This window comes from Oncorhynchus masou, chromosome 30 (genome assembly GCF_036934945.1).
Source record: "Oncorhynchus masou masou isolate Uvic2021 chromosome 30, UVic_Omas_1.1, whole genome shotgun sequence".
Lineage (NCBI taxonomy): Eukaryota > Metazoa > Chordata > Actinopteri > Salmoniformes > Salmonidae > Oncorhynchus > Oncorhynchus masou.
The window spans coordinates 54760438-54785422 of record NC_088241.1 but is presented as its reverse complement, the minus strand read 5'-3'; the positions used below and the strand labels follow the sequence as shown (position 1 = coordinate 54785422).

Sequence of the window (24985 nt, the reverse complement as noted above, 5' to 3'; positions counted from 1 at the left end):
ATACCTGGATATGTTTATTTTTGAACCATTCCATTGTAGATTTTGCATTATGTTTTGGATCATTGTCTTGTTGGAAGACAAATCTCCGTCCCAGTCTCAGGTCTTTTGCAGACTCCATCAGGTTTTCTTCCAGAATGGTCCTGTATTTGGCTCCATCCATCTTCCCATCAATTTTAACCATCTTCCCTGTCCCTGCTGAAGAAAAGCAGACCCAAACCATGATGCTGCCACCACCATGTTTGACAGTGGGTATGGTGTGTTCAGGGTGATGAGCTGTGTTGCTTTTACGCCAAACATAACGTTTTGTAATGATGCCAAAAAGTTCAATTTTGGTTTCATCTGACCAGAGCACCTTCTTCCACATGTTTGGTGTGTCTCCCAGGTGGCTTGTGGCAAACTTGGGGCGGCAGTGTAGCCTAGTGTTTAGAGCATTGGACTAGTGACTGAAAGGTTGCAAGTTCAAATCCCCGAGCTGACAAGGTACAAAATCTGTCGTTCTGCCCCTGAACAGGCAGTTCACCCACTGTTCCTAGGCCGTCATTGAAAATAAGAATTTGTTCTTAACTGACTTGCCTAGTTAAATAAAGGTTAAAAAAAAGCCTGAAATGTGGCAAAAGGTCGCAAAGTTCAAGGGGGCCGAATACTTCCGCAAGGCACTGTATATATACAGTACCGTTCAAAAGTTTGGGGTCACTTAGAAATGTCCTTGTTTTTGAAGGAAAAGCACAGTTTTTGTCCATTAAAATAACATCAAATTGATCAGAAATACAGTGTAGACATTTCTATTGTTGTAAATGACTATTGTAGCTGGAAACGGCAGATTTCTTATGGGATATCTACATAGGCGTACAGAGGCCCATTATCAGCAACTATCACTCCTGTGTTCCAATGGCATGTTATGATAGCTAATACAAGTTTATCATTTGAAAAGGCTAATTGATCATTAGAAAACCCTTTAGCAATTATGTTATTACAGCTGAAAACCGTTGTCCTGATTAAAGAAGCAACAAAACTGGCCTTATTTAGACTAGTTGAGTATCTGGAGCATCAGCATTTCTGGGTTCGATTACAGGCTCAAAATGGCCAGAAACAAATAACTTTCTTCTGAAACTCGTCAGTCTATTCTTGTTCTGAGAAATGAAGGCTATTCCATGCGAGAAATTGCCAAGAAACTGAAGATCTTGTACAATGTCAACAGTGAAGAGGCGACTCAGGGATGCTGGCCTTCTAGGCAGAGTTCCTTTGTCCAGTGTCTGTGTTCTTTTCCCATCTTAATCTTACATTTTTATTGGCCAGTCAAATATATGTTTTTTTCTTTGCAACTCCAGTGCCTAGAAGTGCCTCCAGTGCCTAGAAGGCCAGCATCACGGAGTCGCCTCTTCACTGTTGACGTTGAAAGGGGTGTTTTGTGGGTACTATTTAATGAAGCTGCCAATTGAGGACTTGTGAGGCATCTGTTTCTCAAACTAGACACTCTAATGTATTTGTCCTCTTGTTCAGTTGTGCACCAGGGCATCCCACTCCACTTTCTATTCTGGTTAGAGCCAGTTTGCGCTGTTCTATGACTGGAGTAGTACACAGCGTTGTACGAGATCTCTCTCTCTCTCTCTCCAAATTCATGAGGTAGTCACCTGGAATGCATTTAAATGAACAGATATGCCTTGTTAAAAGTAAATGTGTGGAATTTCTTTCATTTTTAATGCGTTTGAGCCAATCACTTGTGTTGTAACATGGTAGGGGTGGTATACAGAAGATAGCTCTATCTGGTAAAATACCAAGTCCATATTATGTCAAGAACAGCTCAAATAAGCAAAGAGAAACGACAAGTGGTACTGGAGCTTCAAGTCGAGGTCTAACCCCAAGCCATAAGACTCCTGAACAGCTAATCAAATGGCTACCCAGACCCCTCTTTTACGCTCCTGCTACTCTCTGTTTATGATCTATGCATAGTCACTTTAACTCCACCTACATGTACATATTACCTCAATTACCTCAACGAACCAGTGCCCCCCGCACATTGACTCTGTACCAGTAGCCCCAGTATAAAGCCTTGCTTGTTATATATAGCCTTGTTTGTTATCCAAATGAGCTTCAATACAACTCTCCTTCCGTGGCCTCCCATCTGCTTTCAAATGCTAATAAAACTAAGTGCATGCTCTTCAACCGATTCTACCCTCCTGCCCGACTAGCATCACTACTCTGGACGGTTCTGACCTAGAATATGTGGGCAACTACAAATACCTAGGTGTCTGGTTAGACTGTAAACTCTCCTTCCAGACACACATTAAGCATCTCCAATCCAAAATTACATCTAGAATCGGCTTCCTGTTTCTCAACAAAGCCTCCCTCACTCATGCCGACAAACATACACTCGTAAAACTGACTCCTTGACCCCGGCGATGTAATTTACAAAATAGCCCGAAACACTCTACACAGCAAACTGGATGTAGTCTATCACAGTGCCATCTGTTTTATCACCAAACACCATATACTACCCACCACTGTGACCTGTATGCTCTCATTGGCTGGCCCTCACTACATATCCGTCACCAAACCCACTGGCTCCACTTCGCTAGGTAAAGCTCCGTCTTATCTCAGCTCACTGGTCACCATAGCAACACCCACCCGTAGCACGCGCTCCAGCAGGTATATTGCACTGGTCATCCCCAAAGCCAACACTTCCTTTGGCTGCCTTTCCTTCCAGTTCTTTGCTGCCAATGACTGGAACAAATTGCAAAGTTTCTAGTTTCTGCATCACCACATTTTGCGTGAGGCAAAAGAGTAGGCTAGGTGCGCTTCAATTATCCTGTTGGGTGCAGTGCTGCTGGAACGCGCCAGAGCATCGCTCTGCCAGTTCACACTCTGGTGCTCTTTCAAACCTGAATCAATGTCTTGCAAGATCACATAATGATTCATTAGTATACTACATTACAGACTCAAATATAATAGCATAGTAGCCTATACCATTACTGTTATACCAAGAACACCACATTAGTCGTTTCTTATGAGATTTTAGGAATGGTTAGCTTATAGTAAAACAAAAATTCTCATGCCGGCAAAACTCAACGGCGTGCGCCACTAGGCAGAAATATGCTTGGAATGAAACAAAATACAGGAAGGATATTTACTGAATATTGAACAAAAATATAAACTGAGTTACAGTTCATAAAAGGAAATCAGTCAATTGAAACAAATTCTTTAGTCCCTAATCTATGGATTTCACATGACTGGACAGGGGTGCAGCCATGGGTGGGCCTTGGAGGGCATAGGTCACCCACTTGGCAGACAGGCCCAGCCAATAAGAAGTTTCTCCCCACGAATTTGCTTTATTACAGACATAAATACTCCTCAGCACCCCCCAACCTCCCTCAAATGATCCCGCAGGTGAGAAGCCGGATGTGAAGGTCCAGGGGTGGCGTGGTTTGTGGTTGTGAGGCCGGTTGGACGTACTGCCAAATTCTCTAAAACGATGTTGGCAGCAGCTTATGGTCGATCAATTAACATTCAGTTCTCTGGCAACAGCTGTGGTGGGCATTCCATGCTCCCTCAAAACTTGAGACATCTTTGTCATTGTGTTGTGTGACTAAACTGCACATTTTAAAGTGGTATTTTATTGTCCCGAGCACAAGGTGCACCTGTGTAATTATCATGCTGTTTAATCAGTTTGAATGGATTAGCTTGGAAAAGGAGAAATGCTCACCAACAGGGGTGGAAACAAATTTGTGCACAAAAATTGAGTGAAATAAGATTTTTGTCCGTATGGTAAATATCTGTGATTTTAATTTCATATCACAGGACGGGGACTTCAAAAGGACTGTTCAGATGGGTTAAATGGAACAGTAGCCTGACTGTAGGTCTATAACCTTTCACATAGTCTAATACAATATTAACTCCTGCAGAATTAAGCATTTCTTGCACTAAAATTATACATTAAATGTAAAACAGGAGTTGAGAAATCTTGAGAGAATTAATGTTAGGGACTGTGTGTACAGGTGTTATCTTTATCAGCATCATAAAAACTGATTGTATTTCAACCACATAAAATATGCATCCAAACCGAACTGAAATCTTATCAGAAACATGTTAGGTAGTTTTCGCAGCTTTTAATTTCCTTAAAACCTGTCAAACTAATGTTGTGAAAATGTTGCAATAATCAGTTTTATTGCATTTTCTCCCCGGCCCTTAAACCTTGTGCGAGAAAACTAGATTGGTATTCATTCTATCGATTTAAGACATTCTATAACTTAATTATCCTACTCCTGTCTATAGCTTACAAAAATAAATCAAATCATTCAAAATAGGCTACTGCACCAAAAAGCATGATTTGGCCAAAAAGGATAGGAAGGGCCTGCGATTCTGGGTAGGCTGAGCGGCAAATACCAAATAGATGTTTGTTGAGTTGCGACTGCCAGTGACAAGTAGAAAGGCCCAGCCAGGCATATCGCATTATTTCAAAATACAAAAACATAGTTTGGAAAGCAAATGGCTATTGCTGTAAAGAGAAGACAAAAAAAACTAAAATTTGTCTTTTAGTTAGGCCTATCAAAATGCTCAAATTAATTGAGCGAACGGTATAGCTTATCTTATTGGCACCAGCTGAGAGCACTGTCCGGGTCCCTGGTGCGCGCATATTCACTCTTTGTCATTGTTGGGTCAGTGCCACTTAAACTGTTTTTGTTTGGACAAGGTTAGAGGGACATCATATTGTAATTGTATCCCCTTCTCGTTAGCCGATTTAATAGGAAAATCCTATCTACTCACATTAGGAATAGTAGGCTTGCATAAGTCTGCAAATGTTATGATGCATGGGATGTGATGATGCATGGGATGTGATGATGCAGGGGATGTGATGATGCATGGGATGTGATGATGCAGGGGATGTGATGATGCATGGGATGTGATGATGCATGGGATGTGATGATGCATGGAATGCGATGGTGCATGGGATGTGATGATGCATGGAATGTGATGGTGCAGGGGATGTGATGATGCATGGAATGTGATGATGCATGGAATGTGATGATGCATGGAATGTGATGATGCATGGGATGTGATGATCCATGGGATGTGATGATGCATGGAATGTGATGATGCATGGAATGTGATGATGCATGGAATGTGATGATGCATGGGATGTGATGATGCATGGAATGTGATGATGCATGGAATGTGATGATGCATGGGATGTGATGATCCATGGAATGTGATGATGCATGGGATGTGATGATGCATGGAATGTGATGATGCATGGGATGTGATGATGCATGGAATGTGATGATGCATGGAATGTGATGATGCATGGGATGTGATGATGCATGGAATGTGATGGTGCATGGGATGTGATGATGCATGGAATGTGATGATGCATGGAATGTTTTATTGTACGGGTGCATTTTTATGGTCCTTTGCTTCCCCAAATTTGAAACTCACGCGACTCCTACGGCTAACAAGTAGTGAAGCCACATGTGTCTAATTGTAGACAAGTTGACTAACAAGCAATCTACCAAAATGTCTGAAATGATAAGCAGAAACATAGGTCTATCTATAGACAAGCTTGTCCAAATATTACTTCACCATCTCTGACTGTACAGAGCATTTTCTATTTTAGCGGGTCGGGTGCTGGCCTCAGATTTTCACTATCACATATAGTCAGGCAATTGTGGGTGCAGGTGAACAAACAGGTGAAACCGTGCTTCACTAGAATACACATTCATGGCATGGTTCACCAAGTGTCCAGCAGAGAGCACTGTAGGTACACGAATGACTGCAGGACTGCAGGTGCAAAGGGAAAAGGTATGTTGGTTTTATAAATCTTGGGGCAGATTTCCTTGACACAGATTATGCCTCGTCCTGTAGAATTATTCCATGTAGAATCATGCTTTTTAGTCCAGGATTCGGATCAATCTGTGTCTGGGAAAACGGCGCATGACATTCTCTGCCTAGTAATCATGATGGTGTGTGTGTGTGTGTGTGTGTGTGTGTGTGTGTGTGTGTGTGTGTGTGTGTGTGTGTGTGTGTGTGTGTGTGTGTGTGTGTGTGTGTGTGTGTGTGTGTGTGTGTAGACCATGCCTACAGACATGAGATCACTGCAGGACTTTGAAGAACCAGACAAACTTCAGATCAACATGAATGACATCATCACTGTTGTCGAGGGCAGGTCAGTGTGTGTGGGTGTGTGTAAGAAGAATGATTCATCATTCAGAAAGGCAGATAGATATCTATTATGAAGAACATATCCTTCTCTGTAATGTGCAATAGGGAATCAAATCGGCGTGTGTTCATGTGTGTCTCTGTGTCTCCAGAGCAGAGCTCTATTGGTGGAGAGGTCAGAACAGAAGGACGTTGCGCGTGGGACAGTTTCCTCGCCACGTGGTCACGTCGGTCAGCGGCCTGTCGGCCCAAGACATCAGCAGACCCCTCACACACTCCTTCATTCACACTGGACATGGAGACACTGACCCACACAGGAGCTGGGGGCACGCTGACCGCATAGACAGGTACACACATACACATACACACACACACACACACACACACACACACACACACACACACACACACACACACACACACACACACACACACACACACACACACACACACACACACACACACACACACACAGAGACCTGGCTGATACCTGCAGGTACAGTGTCTGACAACTGGAGTAAAGCAGAGCCCCGTTAGCAGTGCTATTGCTCTTTAGCTTGTCAGACACAATAAAACCAATGGAAAAGTCCCCAAATACTTTTTATAAAGAACACCTGAAGTACTGTGTTTAAACTCTACTATATCCCTGGTCTTTACCCCTCTCCAGTCTGTACTTGGGAAACCCTATGGACCCCCCTGATGTTATGGGAATGGATCCTTCCACTGCCCGGCCCACCAAACTACCCAGCCGCACCAGGAGTGAGTAGGCTACACAAACTAACACACAGTTATTCTCTCCTTACAAATATCTTACTACCTTTTCATTAATTCATAAAGTCTCTCCCTCTTTCTGCTTTGTCTCTCAGAGAAGCCTCCTCCTCGTCCTCCTCAGCCTGCTGTCCAGATCAACAGTATGTCTCCCACGCTGAGTGTGTATTTACCTGTATATGTTGAGCTGTCTATGACTCTCTGATTGATGATATCGGTGTGTGCGCTTGTGTGTATGTGTGTGTGTATGTGTGTGTGTGTGTGTGTGTGTGTAGAGCCGTTCTATGACTCTGTGTTAGATGATGATGATGAATATGAAGGTGCTTCGTCGGGGCTGAAGAGGCTGGGCGCGGCTATAGGCCTTAAACTCCACCCGGGGGAGGGGTCAGGTGTGAGGTCGGCCAAAAGCGAAGTCTCGCTCATCGACTTCACCGATGACAGCTTCAGCTCGGCCACGCCCTCCCCTCTCACTGAGACACGCATACCTGACCAGGACACACTCCAGGTACACACACACACACACACACACACACACACACACACACACACACACACACACACACACACACACACACACACACACACACACACACACACACACGCAGTAGGCAAAATAACCTTATTCTCTCCCTCCAGGACCTTCCTTCCATCCTGGACTGGCCCCTCCCTCTTCCAGCCTACGACGAGGTTGCCACTGAGGCTGAGGGTCAATTGGCAGACCAGGAGGTTCGATCTATCACTGGATTACCAGAGGGGATGTTGGCTCCGCCCAACACTGATGCAGAGAGGAGGGGCTTAACTCAGTCAGCTGATCTGTTCCAGGAGCTGCAGAGAGAGGTACGACACAGACACACACACAGACACACACACACCACAGGTTAGTCATTTGAGTCTGAAGTTTTAACGTTGTTTTTCTCTCTTCCTGCTGACCTGCAGGTGATGGTGAAGCTGCGTGTTCCCATGACAACCGGCCGTTCCCTCCCCTCCTCCCCCCTCCCCCTCTCCTTGGCCCCTCACAGACAGATCTACCTTCCTCCCCCCTCCTCTTCCTCCTATGAGGACAGACCCATGCTACCTCCACGCTCCCCCATCCCACCCCTCCGCTCCTCCAAATGCGTTTCCCTATGTGAGAGGGAAAACACACCCCCTCAGATCCCTCCCAGAGACCACGCCTTCTCTCAGCCCTCCTCCCGCTCCTCCTCCCCCCTTCCTTTAGTGCTTCCCCTCTCTGTCTCCCCTCTCTCCTCCTCCCTTTGTCTCCCCCCTCCTCCCCTCTCCTTCTCTCCTCGTCAGAGGACTGGACTATACGGGGTTGTTGGTCCTCTCGGCTCTCTAATCTCCTCCTCCCCCTCTTCCTCTCCTCCCTCCTCCTCCCTCTATTCCTCCATGCTTATGGCTGCCCCTCCCTCCAGTTCCTCGTTGGATCCCCTCTCTGAGGGGCGTGGCCTGTCAATACTTATTGACAACTCTCAGAGTTCTGAACGTCCCGCCTACTTAGAGAGGTATGGAGCCACCAAGATGGCCACCGTCCGACCCATGGTGCAACAGCAGCCAGGTGGGGGTGGGGCCAGGCCTAACTCCTCTTACAACAACAACAACCACAGGACTCAACATTTAACTACAGCTCCCAGCAAGCAACGGGAGAACAGCCTCATTCAGGTTAGAGATGTTCAGAACAATGAGGCTGCATTCAAGTGCTCTTTGTGTTTACTTGTTTATTGTGTCAGAAATGCATTCAAGTGCAAGACTTCTGAACCTATGAGATGCTTAAACATTGTGTGTGTGTGTGTTTGTGTGTGCATGTGTGTTTACACGCACACAAACACACACACACACTCTCTAACATCTGTATTCTCTCAAACATCTCTCTCTCTCTATAACATCTGCATTCTCTCTAACATCTCTCTCTCTCTATAACATCTGTATTCTCTCTAACATCTCTCTCTCTCTATAACATCTGCATTCTCTCTAACATCTGTCTCTCTAACATCTCTCTCTCTCTATAACATCTGCATTCTCTCTAACATCTCTCTCTAACATCTGTATTCTCTCTATCTCTCTCTCTCTCTCTATAACATCTGTATTCTCTCAAACACCTCTCTTTTTCTCTAACATCTGTATTCTCTTTAAGATCTCTCTCTCTCTCTCTCTCTCTCTCTCTCTCTCTCAATTCAATTCAATTCGCTTTATTGGCATGACGTAACAATGTACATATTGCCAAAGCTTATTTTGGATATTTACAATATAAAGTAACAACAATGACCAAGTGTCAAAATAACCATACATTCAATAACAATAAGAATACAGTAGAGGACATGTGCAGGTTGATTGGTCTGTCAGACACTGTCCCTCAAGTTATGGCAGGCAGCAAAGTAGTGCGCTGCCAACCCACAGCTCTCTGTGTCCTCCCCCAACAGGACGGGTAGCCTACTCTCATTAGAGAGGTATTTGAATAAGGGTTTCAAATTTGGGGAAATGACACTCTCTAATTGTTTTATATTTTTTACATTTTGTCAGGAAATGCAGCTCCGTCTCAGGTTCTGCTGTGGTGCAGTGGTTGCACAGCCTTTCCTCTACAGGGAGCCAGGTGTTTGTCTACCCTTTTCAATGGCAAGGCTGTGCTCACTGAGCCTGTACTTTGTCAAGGTTTTTCTAAGGTTTTGATCAGTAACCATGGTCAAATATTTAGCCACTGTGTACTGTCCATTTAGGGCCAGATAGCACTGCAATTTGCTTTGTGCTTGTGTTTGTGTTTCCCAATAAGCAATATAGTTTTGTTTTGACTGTGGTGTAATTTGGTTTATCCTGATTGATTGGATGTTCTGGTCCTGAGGCTTCAGTGTGTTAGTAGAACAGGTTTGTGAAATCAGCCCCAGGACCAGCTGGGACTCTTTTCTTTGCTCAGCTCTTGACATTGCAGGGCTTGGTAATGATATGAGAGGGGGTCACTGTATTTGAGATGTTTCCAAAACTTAATTGCTATTTTTTAGTTTTTATTATTAGTGGATATTGTTGTAGTTTTCCTCTGGACATGTAGGAGACTCTTACAGAACTCTGCATGCAGGGTTTCAATGGGGTGTTTGTCCCATTCGATTAAATCCTGTTTTGCAATTGGACCCCACACCTCGCTGCCATAAAGTGTAGTTGGTTCAATGACATATTCAATTAGTTCTAGCCAAATTTTAATAGGTATTTGAATTTGAATTGGCTTTTTAATGGCATAGAAGGCCCTGCGTGCTCTCTCTCTCTCTCTCTCTCTCTCTCTCTATCTCTAACATCTGTATTGTCACTATAACATATGTGTTCTCTCTCTCTATAACATCGTTGTTCTCTCTAACATCTCTCTCTCTCTCCCTCTATAACATCTGTATTCTCTCTAACATCTGTGTTCTCTCTAACATCTCTCTCTCTCTCTCTATAACATCTGTATTCTCTCTAACATCTCTCCCTCTATATATATAACATCTCTCTCTCTATAACATCTGTGTTATCTCTAACATCTCTCTCTATATATATATAACATCTGTGTTCTCTCTAACATCTCTCTCTCTCTCTATAACATCTGTGTTCTCTAACATCTCTCTCTCTATCTATAACATCTGTGTTCTCTCTACATCACTCTCTCTCTCTCTATAACATCTGTGTTCTCTCTGACATCTGTGTTCTCTCTGACATCTCGCTCTCTATAACATCTGTGTTCTCTCTAACATCTCTCTCTCTCTATAACATCTGTATTCTCTCTAACATCTCTCTTTCCCTCTCTCTCTATAACATCTGTATTCTCTCTAACATCTCTCTCTCTCTCTCTCTATAACATCTGTGTTCTCTCTAACATCTGTATTCTCTCTAACATATCTATCTCTCTCTAACATCTGTGTTCTCTCTAACATCTCTCTCTCTAACATCTGTATTCTTTCTAACGTCTCGCTCTCTCTCTATAACATCTGTATTCTCTCTAACATCTCTCTCTCTCTCTCTCTCTCTCTCTCTAACATATGTATTCTCTCTAACATCTGTATTCTCTCTAACATATCTATCTCTCTCTCTCTATAACATCTGTGTTCTCTCTAACATCTGTATTCTCTCTAACATATCTATCTCTCTCTAACATCTGTGCTCTCTCTAACATCTCTCTCTCTAACATCTGTATTCTCTCTAACGTCTCGCTCTCTCTCTATAACATCTGTGTTCTCTCTAACATCTCTCTCTCTCTAACATCTGTATTCTCTCTAACATCTCTCTCTCTCTAACATCTGTATTCTCTAACATCTCTCTCTCTCTCTCTCTCTCTCTCTCTCTCTCTCTCTCTCTCTCTCTCTCTCCCCCTCTCTCTCTCTCTCTCTCTCTCTCTCCCTCTATATATATATATATATATATATATATATATATATATATATATATATACTGTATATATATAACATCTGTGTTCTCTCTAACAGCTGTCTCTCTCTCTCTATAACATCTGTATCTCTCTCTCTCTATAACATCTGTATCTCTCTGTTGTAGGTAGAACAGTTGTTCCAGCTGGGTCTGCGTTCTAGGACAGAGTGCCAGGAGGTTCTAGAGCGTTGCCAGTGGAACCTGAAACAGGCAAGCACCATGCTACTGGACTCTTATGGAAAAGTAGGCTGAGACAGACTCCAGGACTACTGACCTACAGACTTAAAAGTACTGATCTTTAACCCTACAGACCTACTGTTCTAAAAACTACAAACCTTTACCTATTACTACAGACCTTTAACTACAGACCTGAAACAACAAACCTTTACCTATTACTACAGACCTTTATCTACAGACCTGAAACAACAAACCTTTACCTATTACTACAGACCTTTATCTACAGACCTGAAACAACAAACCTTTACCTATTACTACAGACCTTTAACTACAGACCTGAAACAACAAACCTTTACCTATTACTACAGACCTTTATCTACAGACCTGAAACAACAAACCTTTACCTATTACTACAGACCTTTAAACAGACCTGAAACAACAAACTTTACCTATTACTACAGACCTTTAACTACAGACCTGAAACAACAAACCTTTACCTATTACTACAGACCTTTAACTACAGACCTGAAACAACAAACCTTTACCTATTACTACAGACCTTTATCTACAGACCTGAAACAACAAACCTTTACCTATTACTACAGACCTTTATCTACAGACCTGAAACAACAAACCTTTACCTATTACTACAGACCTTTAACTACAGACCTGAAACAACAAACCTTTACCTATTACTACAGACCTTTATCTACAGACCTGAAACAACAAACCTTTACCTATTACTACAGACCTTTAACTACAGACCTGAAACAACAAACCTTTACCTATTACTACAGACCTTTAACTACAGACCTGAAACAACAAACCTTTACCTATTACTACAGACCTTTAACTACAGACCTGAAACAACAAACCTTTACCTATTACTACAGACCTTTAACTACAGACCTGAAACAACAAACCTTTACCTATTACTACAGACCTTTATCTACAGACCTGAAACAACAAACCTTTACCTATTACTACAGACCTTTATCTACAGACCTGAAACAACAAACCTTTACCTATTAACTACAGACCTTTATCTACAGACCTGAAACAACAAACCTTTACCTATTACTACAGACCTTTAACTACAGACCTGAAACAACAAACCTTTACCTATTACTACAGACCTTTATCTACAGACCTGAAACAACAAACCTTTACCTATTACTACAGACCTTTATCTACAGACCTGAAACAACAAACCTTTACCTATTACTACAGACCTTTAACTACAGACCTGAAACAACAAACCTTTACCTATTACTACAGACCTTTAACTACAGACCTGAAACAACAAACCTTTACCTATTACTACAGAGCTTTAACTACAGACCTGAAACAACAAACCTTTACCTATTACTACAGACCTTTATCTACAGACCTGAAACAACAAACCTTTACCTATTACTACAGACCTTTAACTACAGACCTGAAACAACAAACCTTTACCTATTACTACAGACCTTTAACTACAGACCTGAAACAACAAACCTTTACCTATTACTACAGACCTTTATCTACAGACCTGAAGCAACAAACCTTTACCTATTACTACAGACCTTTAACTACAGACCTGAAACAACAAACCTTTACCTATTACTACAGAGCTTTAACTACAGACCTGAAACAACAAACCTTTACCTATTACTACAGACCTTTAACTACAGACCTGAAACAACAAACCTTTACCTATTACTACAGACCTTTATCTACAGACCTGAAGCAACAAACCTTTACCTATTACTACAGACCTTTAACTACAGTCCTGAAACAACAAACCTTTACCTATTACTACAGACCTTTATCTACAGACCTGAAACAGACATTCCCTTGCTGGAGACAATAGCACCTGGTTGAGTCCTACGGAGGGAAACACTGGACGAACACAATACTGCATGTTCAGTAGTTAAGTTATTATATTTTATATTATATAGATACAGTGCCTTCAGAAACTATTCACACCCCTTGACCTTTTCCCATTTTTTTTGTGGTAAAGCCTGAATTACATGGATTAAACTGAGATTTTGCGTCACTGGCCTACACACAATACCCCATAATGTCAAAGTGGAATTATGTTTTCAGAACTTTTTACAAATTAATTAAAAATGAAAAGCTGAAATGTGTCGAGTCAATAAGTATTCAACCCCTTTGTTACGAAATTCCTAAATAAGTTCAGGAGTAAAAATGTATTTACTTAACAAGTCGCATAATAAGTTGCATGGACTCACTCTGTGTTCAATAATAGTGGTTAACATGATCATCTCTGTACCCCACACAGATAATTATCTGTAAAGTCCCTCAGTCGAACAGTGAATTTCAAACACAGAATCAACCACAAAGACCAGGGAGGTTCTCCAATGCCTTGCAAAGAAAGGCAGCTATTGGTAGATGGAGAAAAGAAAGCAGACATTGAATATCCGTTTCAGCATGGTGCAGTTATAATGACACTTAGGATGGTGTATCAATACACCCAGTCACTACAATGATACAGGTGTCCTCCCTAACTCAGTTGCCGGAGAGGAAGGAAACCTCTCAGGGAATTCACCATGAGGCCAATGGTGACTTTAAAACAGTTACATAGTTGAATGGCTTTGATAGGAGAAAACTGAGGATGGATCAACAACATTGTAGTTACTCCACAATATTAACCTAAATGACCGAGTGAAAAGAAGGAAGCCTGTACAGAATAAAAAATATTCCAAAACATGCATCCTGTTTGCAATAAGGAACTAAAGGAAAACTGCAAAAATGTGGCAAAGAAATTAACTTTATGTGCTGAATACAAAGCATTATGTTTGGGTCAATTCCAACACAATGCATCACTGAGTACCACTCTTCATATTTTTAAGCATGGTGGTGGCTGCATCATGTTATGGGTATGCTTGTCATCAGCAAGGACTAGAGAATTTTTTTAGGATAAAAAGATCAAATTTGATTTGATTTGAATTAAGCTAAGAACAGGCAAAATCCTAAAGGAAAACCTGGTTCAGTCTGCTTTCCAACAGACACTGGGAGACTAATTCACCTTTCAGCAGGACAATAACCTAAAACACAAGGCCAAATATACACTGAGTGTACAAAACATTATTAGCACCTGCTCTTTCCATGACATAGACTGACCTGGTGAATCCAGATGAAAGCAATGATCTCTTATTGATATCACTTGTTAAATCCACTTTAATGAAGGGGATGAGAGGATTAAAGAAGGATTTTTAAGGCTTGAGACATAGGTTGTGACATTCAGAGGGTGAATGGGCAAGATGAAAGATTGAAGTGTCTTTGTACGGAGTATGGTAGTAAGTGCCAGGCACAGCGATTCGTGTCAAGAACTGCAACGCTGCTATGTTTTTCACTCTCAACAACCAACTTGACAGAGTTCTAAGAATTTTTGAAGGAATAATGTGCAATCCAGGTGTGCTCTTCGAGACTTATCCAGAAAGACTGACAGCTGTAATCCAGAAAGACTGACAGCTGTAATCCAGAAAGATTGACAGCTGTAATCCAGAAAGACTGACAGCTGTAATCCAGAAAGACTGACAGCTGTAATCCAGAAAGACTGACAGCTGTAATCCAGAAAGACTGACAGCTGTAATCCAGAAAGACTGACAGCTGTAATCCAGAAAGACTGACAGCTGTAATCCAGAAAGACTGACAGCTGTAATCCAGAAAGACTGACAGCTGTAATCCAGAAAGACTGACAGCTGTAATCCAGAAAGATTGACAGCTGTAATCCAGAAAGACTGACAGCTGTAATCCAGAAAGATTGACAGCTGTAATCCAGAAAGACTGACAGCTGTAATCCAGAAAGATTGACAGCTGTAATCCAGAAAGATTGACAGCTGTAATCCAGAAAGATTGACAGCTGTAATCCAGAAAGATTGACAGCTGTAATCGCTGCCCAAAGGGATTCTGACATGGCCTGTGAATACTTATGTCAATTCGATATTTCTATATTTTATTATCTATACATTTGCAAAAAATTCTCCTAACATGTTTTAATTTTGTCATGATGGCGTATTGTGTATGTAGATGGGTGAGAGATTTTTTTTTCTTCATAAATGTTGAATTCAGGCTGTATAAACAACGTGGAATAAGTCAAGGGTATGAACACTTTCTGACAACACTGTTCATCATTGTTACTTATATTTCCTCGCCGGATCAAATGTGAAGTATGAATATTTATTGTTTGGCTATTTAAGGATTATTTATGTTACTTTAATGACTTCAGATCTTGTGTGTGCTTGTGTGCGTACATATCTGTGTGTTGATAGATACGGTAGATGCTCATGCTGTTAATGATATGTATATCAGGGATATACAATGATACTTTCTGTTTTATTTCATGACTACTACAACACTACAGAGTCCAGATTAAGTGTTCTGCACAGATATGTGTCATTGTAAAGTATGATAATAGTGTTGTATATTAGATACGAAGTACTATTGCAAAGTAAAAATGGTATAATACGTATTAAGTATTTAAGTGTAAAGTTTAGTAAAACATTGTGTATACAGTAGTGTTTTATGGTGTGGGACATACAGAAGATTTAACATGATGATAACTGTGTGTGTGTGTGTGTGTGTGTGTGTGTGTGTGTGTGTGTGTGTGTGTGTGTGTGTGTGTGTGTGTGTGTGTGTGTGTGTGTGTGTGTGTGTGTGAATAGTGATAATAATGACGTTAATCATGAAACATTCTGGAGCAGCTGAACACCATATTACAGACCTACCTATCTACATGGAGGTTCAGACACTGCAAGGTGTGTGTGTTTGAGTGTGAGTTATTGAGTGAGAGAGAGAGAGAGTGTTAATTCATGTGTGTGTTGGCTCTTGCTCAGTGGTGCTATAAACTGACAGTCAAGTGGTTGTAGGGTAATGTTGACTACAGGGGAACAGATATGTAACCCAACATGTCTGATATTTTATAATAAACAGGTTTTTGGATCAACTCTGTATTCCATTCTGGTTTCCCCGCTTGTCTTGGAACATGTGCACATGTGACAGAACAAAGAAACAAGACATAATAGACAAAGAGAGAGAATTATGAGGGAGATGGAGGATAAAGAGAGAGGGAGAAAGAGAGGCAGGATAATGAGGGAGAGAGAGAAAGAGAGAGGATAAAGAGGGAGAGAGAGAAAGAGAGAGGATAAAGAGAGAGAGAGAAAGAGAGGCAGGATAATGAGGGAGAGAGAGAAAGAGAGAGGATAAAGAGAGAAAGAGAGAGGATAAAGAGAGAGAGAGAAGGATAAGAGAGGCAGGATAATGAGGGAGAGAGAGAAGAGGATAATGAGGAGGATAAAGAGAGGAGAGAGAGAAAGAGAGAGGATAAAGAGGGAGAGAGAGAAAGAGAGAGGATAAAGAGAGAGAGAAAGAGAGGCAGGATAATGAGGGAGAGAGAGAAAGAGAGAGGATAAAGAGGGAGAGAGAGAAAGAGAGGATAAAGAGGGAGAGAGAGAAAGAGAGAGGATAAAGAGAGAGAGAGAAAGAGAGGCAGGATAATGAGGAAGAGAGAGAAAGAGAGGATAAAGAGGGAGAGAGAGAAAGAGAGAGGATAAAGAGAGAGAGAGAGGCAGGATAATGAGGGCGAGAGAGAAAGAGAGAGGATAAAGAGGGAGAGAGAAAGAGAGAGGATAATGAGGGAGAGAGAGAAAGAGAGAGGATAAAGAGGGAGAGAGAGAAAGAGAGGCAGGATAATGAGGGCGAGAGAGAAAGAGAGAGGATAAAGAGGGAGAGAGAGAAAGAGAGGATAAAGAGGGAGAGAGAGAAAGAGAGAGGATAAAGAGAGAGAGAGAAAGAGAGAGGATAATGAGGGAGAGAGAGAAAGAGAGGCAGGATAATGAGGGAGAGAGAGAACGAGAGGCAGGATAATGAGGGAGAGAGAGAAAGAGAGAGGATAAAGAGGGAGAGAGAGAAAGAGAGGCAGGATAATGAGGAAGAGAGAGAAAGAGAGGATAAAGAGGGAGAGAGAGAAAGAGAGAGGATAAAGAGAGAGAGAGAGGCAGGATAATGAGGGAGAGAGAAAGAGAGGCAGGATAATGAGGGAGAGAGAGAAAGAGAGGCAGGATAATGAGGGAGAGAGAGAAAGAGAGAGGATAAAGAGGGAGGAGAGAAAGAGAGATAATGAGGGAGAGGATAATGAGGGAGAGAGAGAAAGAGAGGCAGGATAATGAGGGAGAGAGAGAAAGAGAGGCAGGATAATGAGGGAGAGAGAGAAAGAGAGAGGATAAAGCGGGAGAGAGAGAAAGAGAGAGGATAAAGAGGGAGAGAGAGAAAGAGAGAGGGATAAAGAGAGAGAGAGAAAGAGAGGCAGGATAATGAGGAAGAGAGAGAAAGAGAGGATAAAGAGGGAGAGAGAGAAAGAGAGAGGATAAAGAGAGAGAGAGAGGCAGGATAATGAGGGCGAGAGAGAAAGAGAGAGGATAAAGAGGGAGAGAGAAAGAGAGAGGATAATGAGGGAGAGAGAGAAAGAGAGAGGATAAAGAGGGAGAGAGAGAAAGAGAGGCAGGATAATGAGGGCGAGAGAGAAAGAGAGAGGATAAAGAGGGAGAGAGAGAAAGAGAGAGGATAAAGAGGGAGAGAGAGAAAGAGAGAGGATAAAGAGAGAGAGAAAGAGAGGATAATGAGGGAGAGAGAGAAAGAGAGGCAGGATAATGAGGGAGAGAGAGAACGAGAGGCAGGATAATGAGGGAGAGAGAGAAAGAGAGAGGATAAAGAGGGAGAGAGAGAAAGAGAGAGGATAAAGAGAGAGAGAGAAAGAGAGGCAGGATAATGAGGAAGAGAGAGAAAGAGAGGATAAAGAGGGAGAGAGAGAAAGAGAGAGGATAAAGAGAGAGAGAGAGGCAGGATAATGAGGGAGAGAGAAAGAGAGGCAGGATAATGAGGGAGAGAGAGAAAGAGAGGCAGGATAATGAGGGAGGAGAAAGAGGGAGAGAGAGAGAGGCAGGATAATGAGGGAGAGAGAGAAAGAGAGGCAGGATAATGAGGGAGAGAGAGAAAGAGAGGCAGGATAATGAGGGAGAGAGAGAAAGAGAGAGGATAAAGAGGGAGAGAGAGAAAGAGAGGCAGGATAATGAGGGAGAGAGAGAAAGAGAGGCAGGATAATGAGGGATAGAGAGAAAGAGAGGCAGGATAATGAGGGAGAGAGAGAAAGAGAGGCATGATAATGAGGGAGAGAGAGAAAGAGAGGCAGGATAATGAGGGAGAGAGAGAAAGAGAGGCAGGATAATGAGGGAGAGAGAGAAAGAGAGAGGATAAAGAGGGAGAGAGAGAAAGAGAGAGGATAAAGAGGGAGAGAGAGAAAGAGAGGCAGGATAATGAGGGAGAGAGAGAAAGAGAGAGGATAAAGAGGGAGAGAGATGCAGGATAATGAGGGAGAGAGAGGCAGGATAATGAGGGAGAGAGAGAAAGAGAGAGGATAAAGAGGGAGAGAGAGAAAGAGAGAGGATAATGAGGGAGAGAGAGAAAGAGAGAGGATAATGAGGGAGAGAGAGAAAGAGAGAGGATAATGAGGGAGAGAGAGAAAGAGAGAGGATAAAGAGGGAGAGAGAGTATCTGGATTCACCTGGGGGTCATGATTTGGGGCTGTACAAATGTTTGATGTATTACAATAATTGATTATGCTTATGTTATATTAATAGAAGGGGAGGGGTTATAAGACCCCTCCCTCCTTACATTTATAGGGTCCTAGACTACAAATTTGGCTGCCTCTCCTTCCAGTTCTCTGATGCCAATGACTGGAATGAACTCCAAAAATCTCTGAAACTGGAAACACTTATCTCCCTCACTATCTTTAAGCCCCAGCTGTCAGAGCAGCTCACAGATTACTGCACCAGTACATATCCCATCTATAATTTAGCCCAGGCAACTATCTCTCCCCCTACCTCCTGTATGTATTTATTTATTTATTTTGCTCCTTTGCACCCCATTATTTCTATCTCTACCTTGCACATTCTTCCACTGCAAATCTAGTGTTTTACTTGCTATATTGTATTTACTTCGCCACCATGGTATTTTTTTTGCCTTTACCTCCCTTATCTCACCTCATTTGCTCACATTGTATATGGACTTGTTTTTCTACTGTATTATTGACTGTATGTTTGTTTTACTCCATGTGTAACTCTGTGTTGTTGTATGTGTCAAACTAATTTGCTTTATCTTGGCCAGGTTGCAATTGTAAATGAGAACTTGTTCTCAACTTGCCTACCTGGTTAAATAAAGGTGAAATAAAACAAATAAAAAAAGATTAACAATATATATATTCATTATATAGTTTTAGAATTGTTCCACAGCTGTTTGCTCTTTCTCTCTCTTATAATGTGTGACTGAGACAGAACTCTGCAGGGGAGTGTGGAAGATAAGAGACTACTCAGACATTCCACAATAAATCAGCTTTGAGGAGGGGACATTTATTGCCTAGCTTTTAGATAAACACTGAAACTCTATGTTTGTATAGCTATGGATGCAGGGTTTTGTTCTCAGGAGTAAAAAGGTCATGACGTAGTCAGTGACACCACTAAGGCAGGACTTCGGTTTAATAAAACACCTTGAGACCTTTTGTTTGATGCAACATTTGTGCTGTGTTCCTGTTTGTCAACTTATGTCTGCAATTGAATTAATAAAGGCTTTTGAATGATTTTATTATATTGTCATAATGCTAATTTCACCAATGAGCCAATGATGATTGACAAGGAGGAAAGGAACAAACCTAACAAGAGGATGAAGAGAGAAAGAGAGAGGATAATGAGGGAGAGTGATAGAGAGGATAAAGAGAGAAAGAGAGAGAGAGGGGATAAAGAAGGAGAGAAAGAGACAATGAGAAGAGACACAGTAGAAGAAGAATAGAGCTAGATTGAAAGAAAGATGAGACTGTTACTCATCCTTGAACTGGACAGAAATCAATGGGATCAGGTGGTTAGAGAAGAGATGGGGAAGGGGAGAGAAGAGAGGGGGAGGGGAGAGGAGAGAGAAGAGGGGGAGAGGTGAGACAACAGAGGGGGTAGGGGAGAGGAGAGAGAAGAGGGGGGAGAGGAGAGAGAAGAGGGGGGAGAGGAGAGAGAAGAGAGGGGGAGGGGAGAGGAGAGAGAAGAGGGGGAGAGGAGAGAGAAGAGAGGGGGTATGGGAGAAGAGAGAGAAGAGGGGGAGAAGAGAATGGGTAGGGGAGAGGTGAGAGAAGAGAGGGGGAGAGGTGAGACAAGAGAGGGGGTAGGGGAGAGGAGAGAGAAGAGGGGGAGAAGAGAGGGGTAGGGGAGAGGTGAGACAAGAGAGGGGGTAGGGGAGAGGAGAGAGAAGAGAGGGGGAAGGGGGAAGGTGAGAGAAGAGATTGGGAAGGAGAGAGGGGGTAGGAGAGTAGAAGAAGTGATGAGTGGAGGAGGGGAGGGGAGGGGTAGATGTGAGGAGTGGAGGAGGGAAGAGGAGGGAAGAAGGAGAGAGAAGGGAAGAGTTAATGGGGGCAGACAGACACACAGACACACACAGGAAATGCAACTCAGGGCTGAGGAACACACACACAGAGTGATGAGTAACAGACAGAATAGTCATTCAGCAGTGAGATTAACTACTGAACTCTTCTGTCCTCATCAAACACCTGCTCTCTCCCTCTGTCTTTGTCTTTGTCTTTGTCTTTCCTTCTGTCTCTGTCTCTCTTTCTCTCTCCCTTTCACTATACCTCCCTCTCATCTCTCACTTCCTCTTTGTACTAACTATTCCTTGTCAGTAGGACAGTCTAGCCAGCAGGGACAGTCCAGTCAGCAGGGACAGTCCAGTCAGCAGGGACAGTCCAATCAGCAGAGACAGTCCAGTCAACAGGGACAATCCAGTCAACAGGGACAGTCCAGTCAACAGGGACAGTCTAGCCAGCAGGGACAGTCCAGTCAGCAGGGACAGTCCAATCAGCAGAGACAGTCCAATCAGCAGAGACAGTCCAGTCAACAGGGACAGTCTAGCCAGCAGGGACAGTCCAGTCAGCAGGGACAGTCCAGTCAACAGGGACAGTCCAATCAGCAGAGACTGTCCAGTCAACAGGGACAGTCCAGTCAACAGGGACAGTCCAGTCAGCAGGGACAGTCCAGTCAATAGGGACAGTCCAATCAGCAGAGACAGTCCAGTCAACAGGGACAGTCCAGTCAACAGGGACAGTCTAGTCAGCAAGGACAGTCCAGTCAACAGGGACAGTCCAGTCAGCAGGGACAGTCCAGTCAATAGGGACAGTCCAATCAGCAGAGACAGTCCAATCAGCAGAGACAGTCCAGTCAACAGGGACAGTCTAGCCAGCAGGGACAGTCCAGTCAGCAGGGACAGTCCAGTCAACAGGGAGTGTCCAGTCAACAGGGACATTCCAGTCAGCAGGGACAGTCCAGTCAGCAGGGACAGTCCAGTCAATAGGGACAGTCCAATCAGCAGAGACTGTCCAGTCAGGGACAGTCCAGTCAACAGGGACATTCCAGTCAGCAGGGACAGTCCAGTCAGCAGGGACAGTCCAGTCAATAGGGACAGTCCAATCAGCAGAGACAGTCCAGTCAACAGGGACAGTCCAGTCAACAGGGACAGTCTAGTCAGCAGGGACAGTCCAGTCAACAGGGACAGTCCAGTCAGCAGGGACAGTCCAGTCAGCAGGGACAGTCCAATCAGCAGAGACAGTCCAATCAGCAGAGACAGTCCAGTCAACAGGGACAGTCTAGCCAGCAGTGACAGTCCAGTCAGCAGGGACAGTCCAGTCAACAGGGACTGTCCAGTCAACAGGGACAGTTCAGTCAGCAGGGACAGTCCAGTCAACAGGGACAGTCCAGTCAACAGGGACAGTCCAATCAGCAGAGACTGTCCAGTCAACAGGGACAGTCCAGTCAACAGGGACAGTCCAGTCAGCAGGGACAGTCCAGTCAACAGGGACAGTCCAGTCAACAGGGACAGTCCAGTCAGCAGGGGCAGTCCAGTCAATAGGGGCAGTCCAATCAGCAGACAGTCCAGTCAACAGGGACAGTCCAGTCAACAGGGACAGTCCAGTCAGCAGGGGCAGTCCAGTCAATAGTCCAGTCAGGGACAGGGGACAGTCCAGTCAACAGGGACAGTCCAGTCAGCAGGGACAGTCCAGTCAGCAGGGACAGTCCAGTCAGCAGGGACAGTCCAGTCAGTCAGGGACAGTCCAGTCAACAGGGACAGTCTAGCCAGCAGGGACAGTCCAGTCAGCAGGGACAGTCCAGTCAACAGGGACAGTCCAGTCAGGGACAGTCCAGGACAGTCCAGTCAGCAGGGACAGTCCAGGACAGTCCAGTCAGCAGGGACAGTCCAGTCAGCAGGGACAGTCCAGTCAACAGGGACAGTCCAGTCAATACAGCAGGACAGTCAATCAGCAGAGACAGTCCAGTCAACAGGGACAGTCCAGTCAACAGGGACAGTCTAGTCTGCAGGGACAGTCCAGTCAATTGGGACAGTCCAATCAGCAGAGACAGTCCAATCAGCAGAGACAGTCCAGTCAACAGGGACAGTCTACAGTCCAGTCCAGTCAGGGACAGTCCAGTCAGCAGGGACTGTCCAGTCAACAGGGACAGTCAGTCAGCAGGGACAGTCCAGTCAACAGGGACAGTCCAGTCAACAGGGACAGTCCAATCAGCAGAGACTGTCCAGTCAACAGGGACAGTCCAGTCAACAGGGACAGTCCAGTCAGCAGGGACAGTCCAGTCAACAGGGACAGTCCAATCAGCAGAGACAGTCCAGTCAACAGGGACAGTCCAGTCAACAGGGACAGTCTAGTCAGCAGGGACAGTCCAGTCAACAGGGACAGTCCAGTCAGCAGGGACAGTCCAGTCAATAGGGACAGTCCAATCAGCAGAGACTGTCCAGTCAACAGGGACAGTCCAGTCAACAGGGACAGTCCAGTCAGCAGGGGCAGTCCAGTCAATAGGGGCAGTCCAATCAGCAGAGACAGTCCAGTCAACAGGGACAGTCCAGTCAACAGGGACAGTCTAGTCAGCAGGGACAGTCCAGTCAACAGGGACAGTCCAGTCAACAGGGACAGTCCAGTCAACAGGGACAGTCTAGCCAACAGGGACAGTCCAGCCAGAAGGGACAGTCCAATCAGCAGAGACAGTCTAATCAGCAGAGACAGTCCAGTCAACAGGGACAGTCTAGCCAGCAGGGACAGTCCAGTCAGCAGGGACAGTCCAATCAGCAGAGACAGTCCAGTCAACATGGACAGTCCAGTCAGCAGGGACAGTCCAGTTAGCAGAGACAGTCCAGTCAACAGGGACAGTCCAGTCAACAGGGACAGTCTAGTCAGCAGGGACAGTCCAGTCAATAGGGACAGTCCAGTCAATACGGACAGTCCAATCAGCAGAGACAGTTCAGTCAACAGGGACAGTCCAGTCAACAGGGACAGTCTAGTCTGCAGGGACAGTCCAGTCAATTGGGACAGTCCAGTCAACAGGGACAGTCCAGTCAGCAGGGACAGTCCAATCAGCAGAGACAGTCCAGTCAACAGGGACAGTCCAGTCAGCAGGGACAGTCCAATCAGCAGAGACAGTCCAGTCAATAGGGACAGTCCAGTCAATACGGACAGTCCAATCAGCAGAGACAGTTCAGTCAACAGGGAAAGTCCAGTCAACAGGGACAGTCTAGTCTGCAGGGACAGTCCAGTCAATTGGGACAGTCCAGTCAACAGGGACAGTCCAGTCAGCAGGGACAGTCCAGTCAATAGGGACAGTCCAATCAGCAGAGACAGTCCAGTCAACAGGGACAGTCTAGTCAGCAGGGACAGACCAGTCAACAGGGACAGTCCAGTCAGCAGGGACAGTCCAGTCAATAGTGACAGTCCAATCAGCAGAGACTGTCCAGTCAACAGGGACAGTCCAGTCAACAGGGACAGTCCAGTCAGCAGGGGCAGTCCAGTCAATAGGGGCAGTCCAATCAGCAGGGACAGTCCAGTCAACAGGGACAGTCCAGTCAACAGGGACAGTCTAGTCAGCAGGGACAGTCCAGTCAATAGGGACAGTTCAGTCAATTACGGACAGTCCAATCAGCAGAGACAGTTCAGTCAACAGGGACAGTCCAGTCAACAGGGACAGTCTAGTCTGCAGGGACAGTCCAGTCAATTGGGACAGTCCAGTCAACAGGGACAGTCCAGTCAGCAGGGACAGTCCAATCAGCAGAGACAGTCCAGTCAACAGGGACAGTCCAATCAGCAGAGACTGTCCAGTCAACAGGGACAGTCCAGTCAATAGGGACAGTCCAATCAGCAGGGACAGTCCAGTCAACAGGGACAGTCCAGTCAGCAGGGACAGTCCAGTCAATAGGGACAGTCCAATCAGCAGAGACTGTCCAGTCAACAGGGACAGTCCAGTCAACAGGGACAGTCCAGTCAGCAGGGGCAGTCCAGTCAATAGGGGCAGTCCAATCAGCAGAGACAGTCCAGTCAACAGGGACAGTCCATTCAGCAGGGACAGTCTAGTCAGCAGGGACAGTCCAGTCAACAGGGACAGTCTAGTCAACAGGGACAGTCCAGTCAACAGGGACA

At 44.3% G+C, this 24985-nt stretch overlaps 1 protein-coding gene across 2 annotated transcripts in view; it reads left to right on the top strand.

Moving 5' to 3' along the window:
* tnk2a (tyrosine kinase, non-receptor, 2a) overlaps positions 1-11756 on the top strand; it is a 20719-nt gene extending 8963 nt beyond the window's left edge. For both annotated transcript variants that reach the window (XM_064949409.1, XM_064949408.1), the window contains exons 12-19: positions 6063-6157; positions 6303-6497; positions 6818-6909; positions 7017-7061; positions 7194-7423; positions 7555-7755; positions 7855-8577; positions 11425-11756. In XM_064949409.1, the coding sequence (XP_064805481.1) occupies positions 6063-6157; positions 6303-6497; positions 6818-6909; positions 7017-7061; positions 7194-7423; positions 7555-7755; positions 7855-8577; positions 11425-11550 (1707 nt within the window). In that variant the 3' untranslated portion in view covers positions 11551-11756. The remainder of the gene's footprint in view (positions 1-6062; positions 6158-6302; positions 6498-6817; positions 6910-7016; positions 7062-7193; positions 7424-7554; positions 7756-7854; positions 8578-11424) is intronic.
* Positions 11757-24985: the final 13229 nt, after the last annotated feature.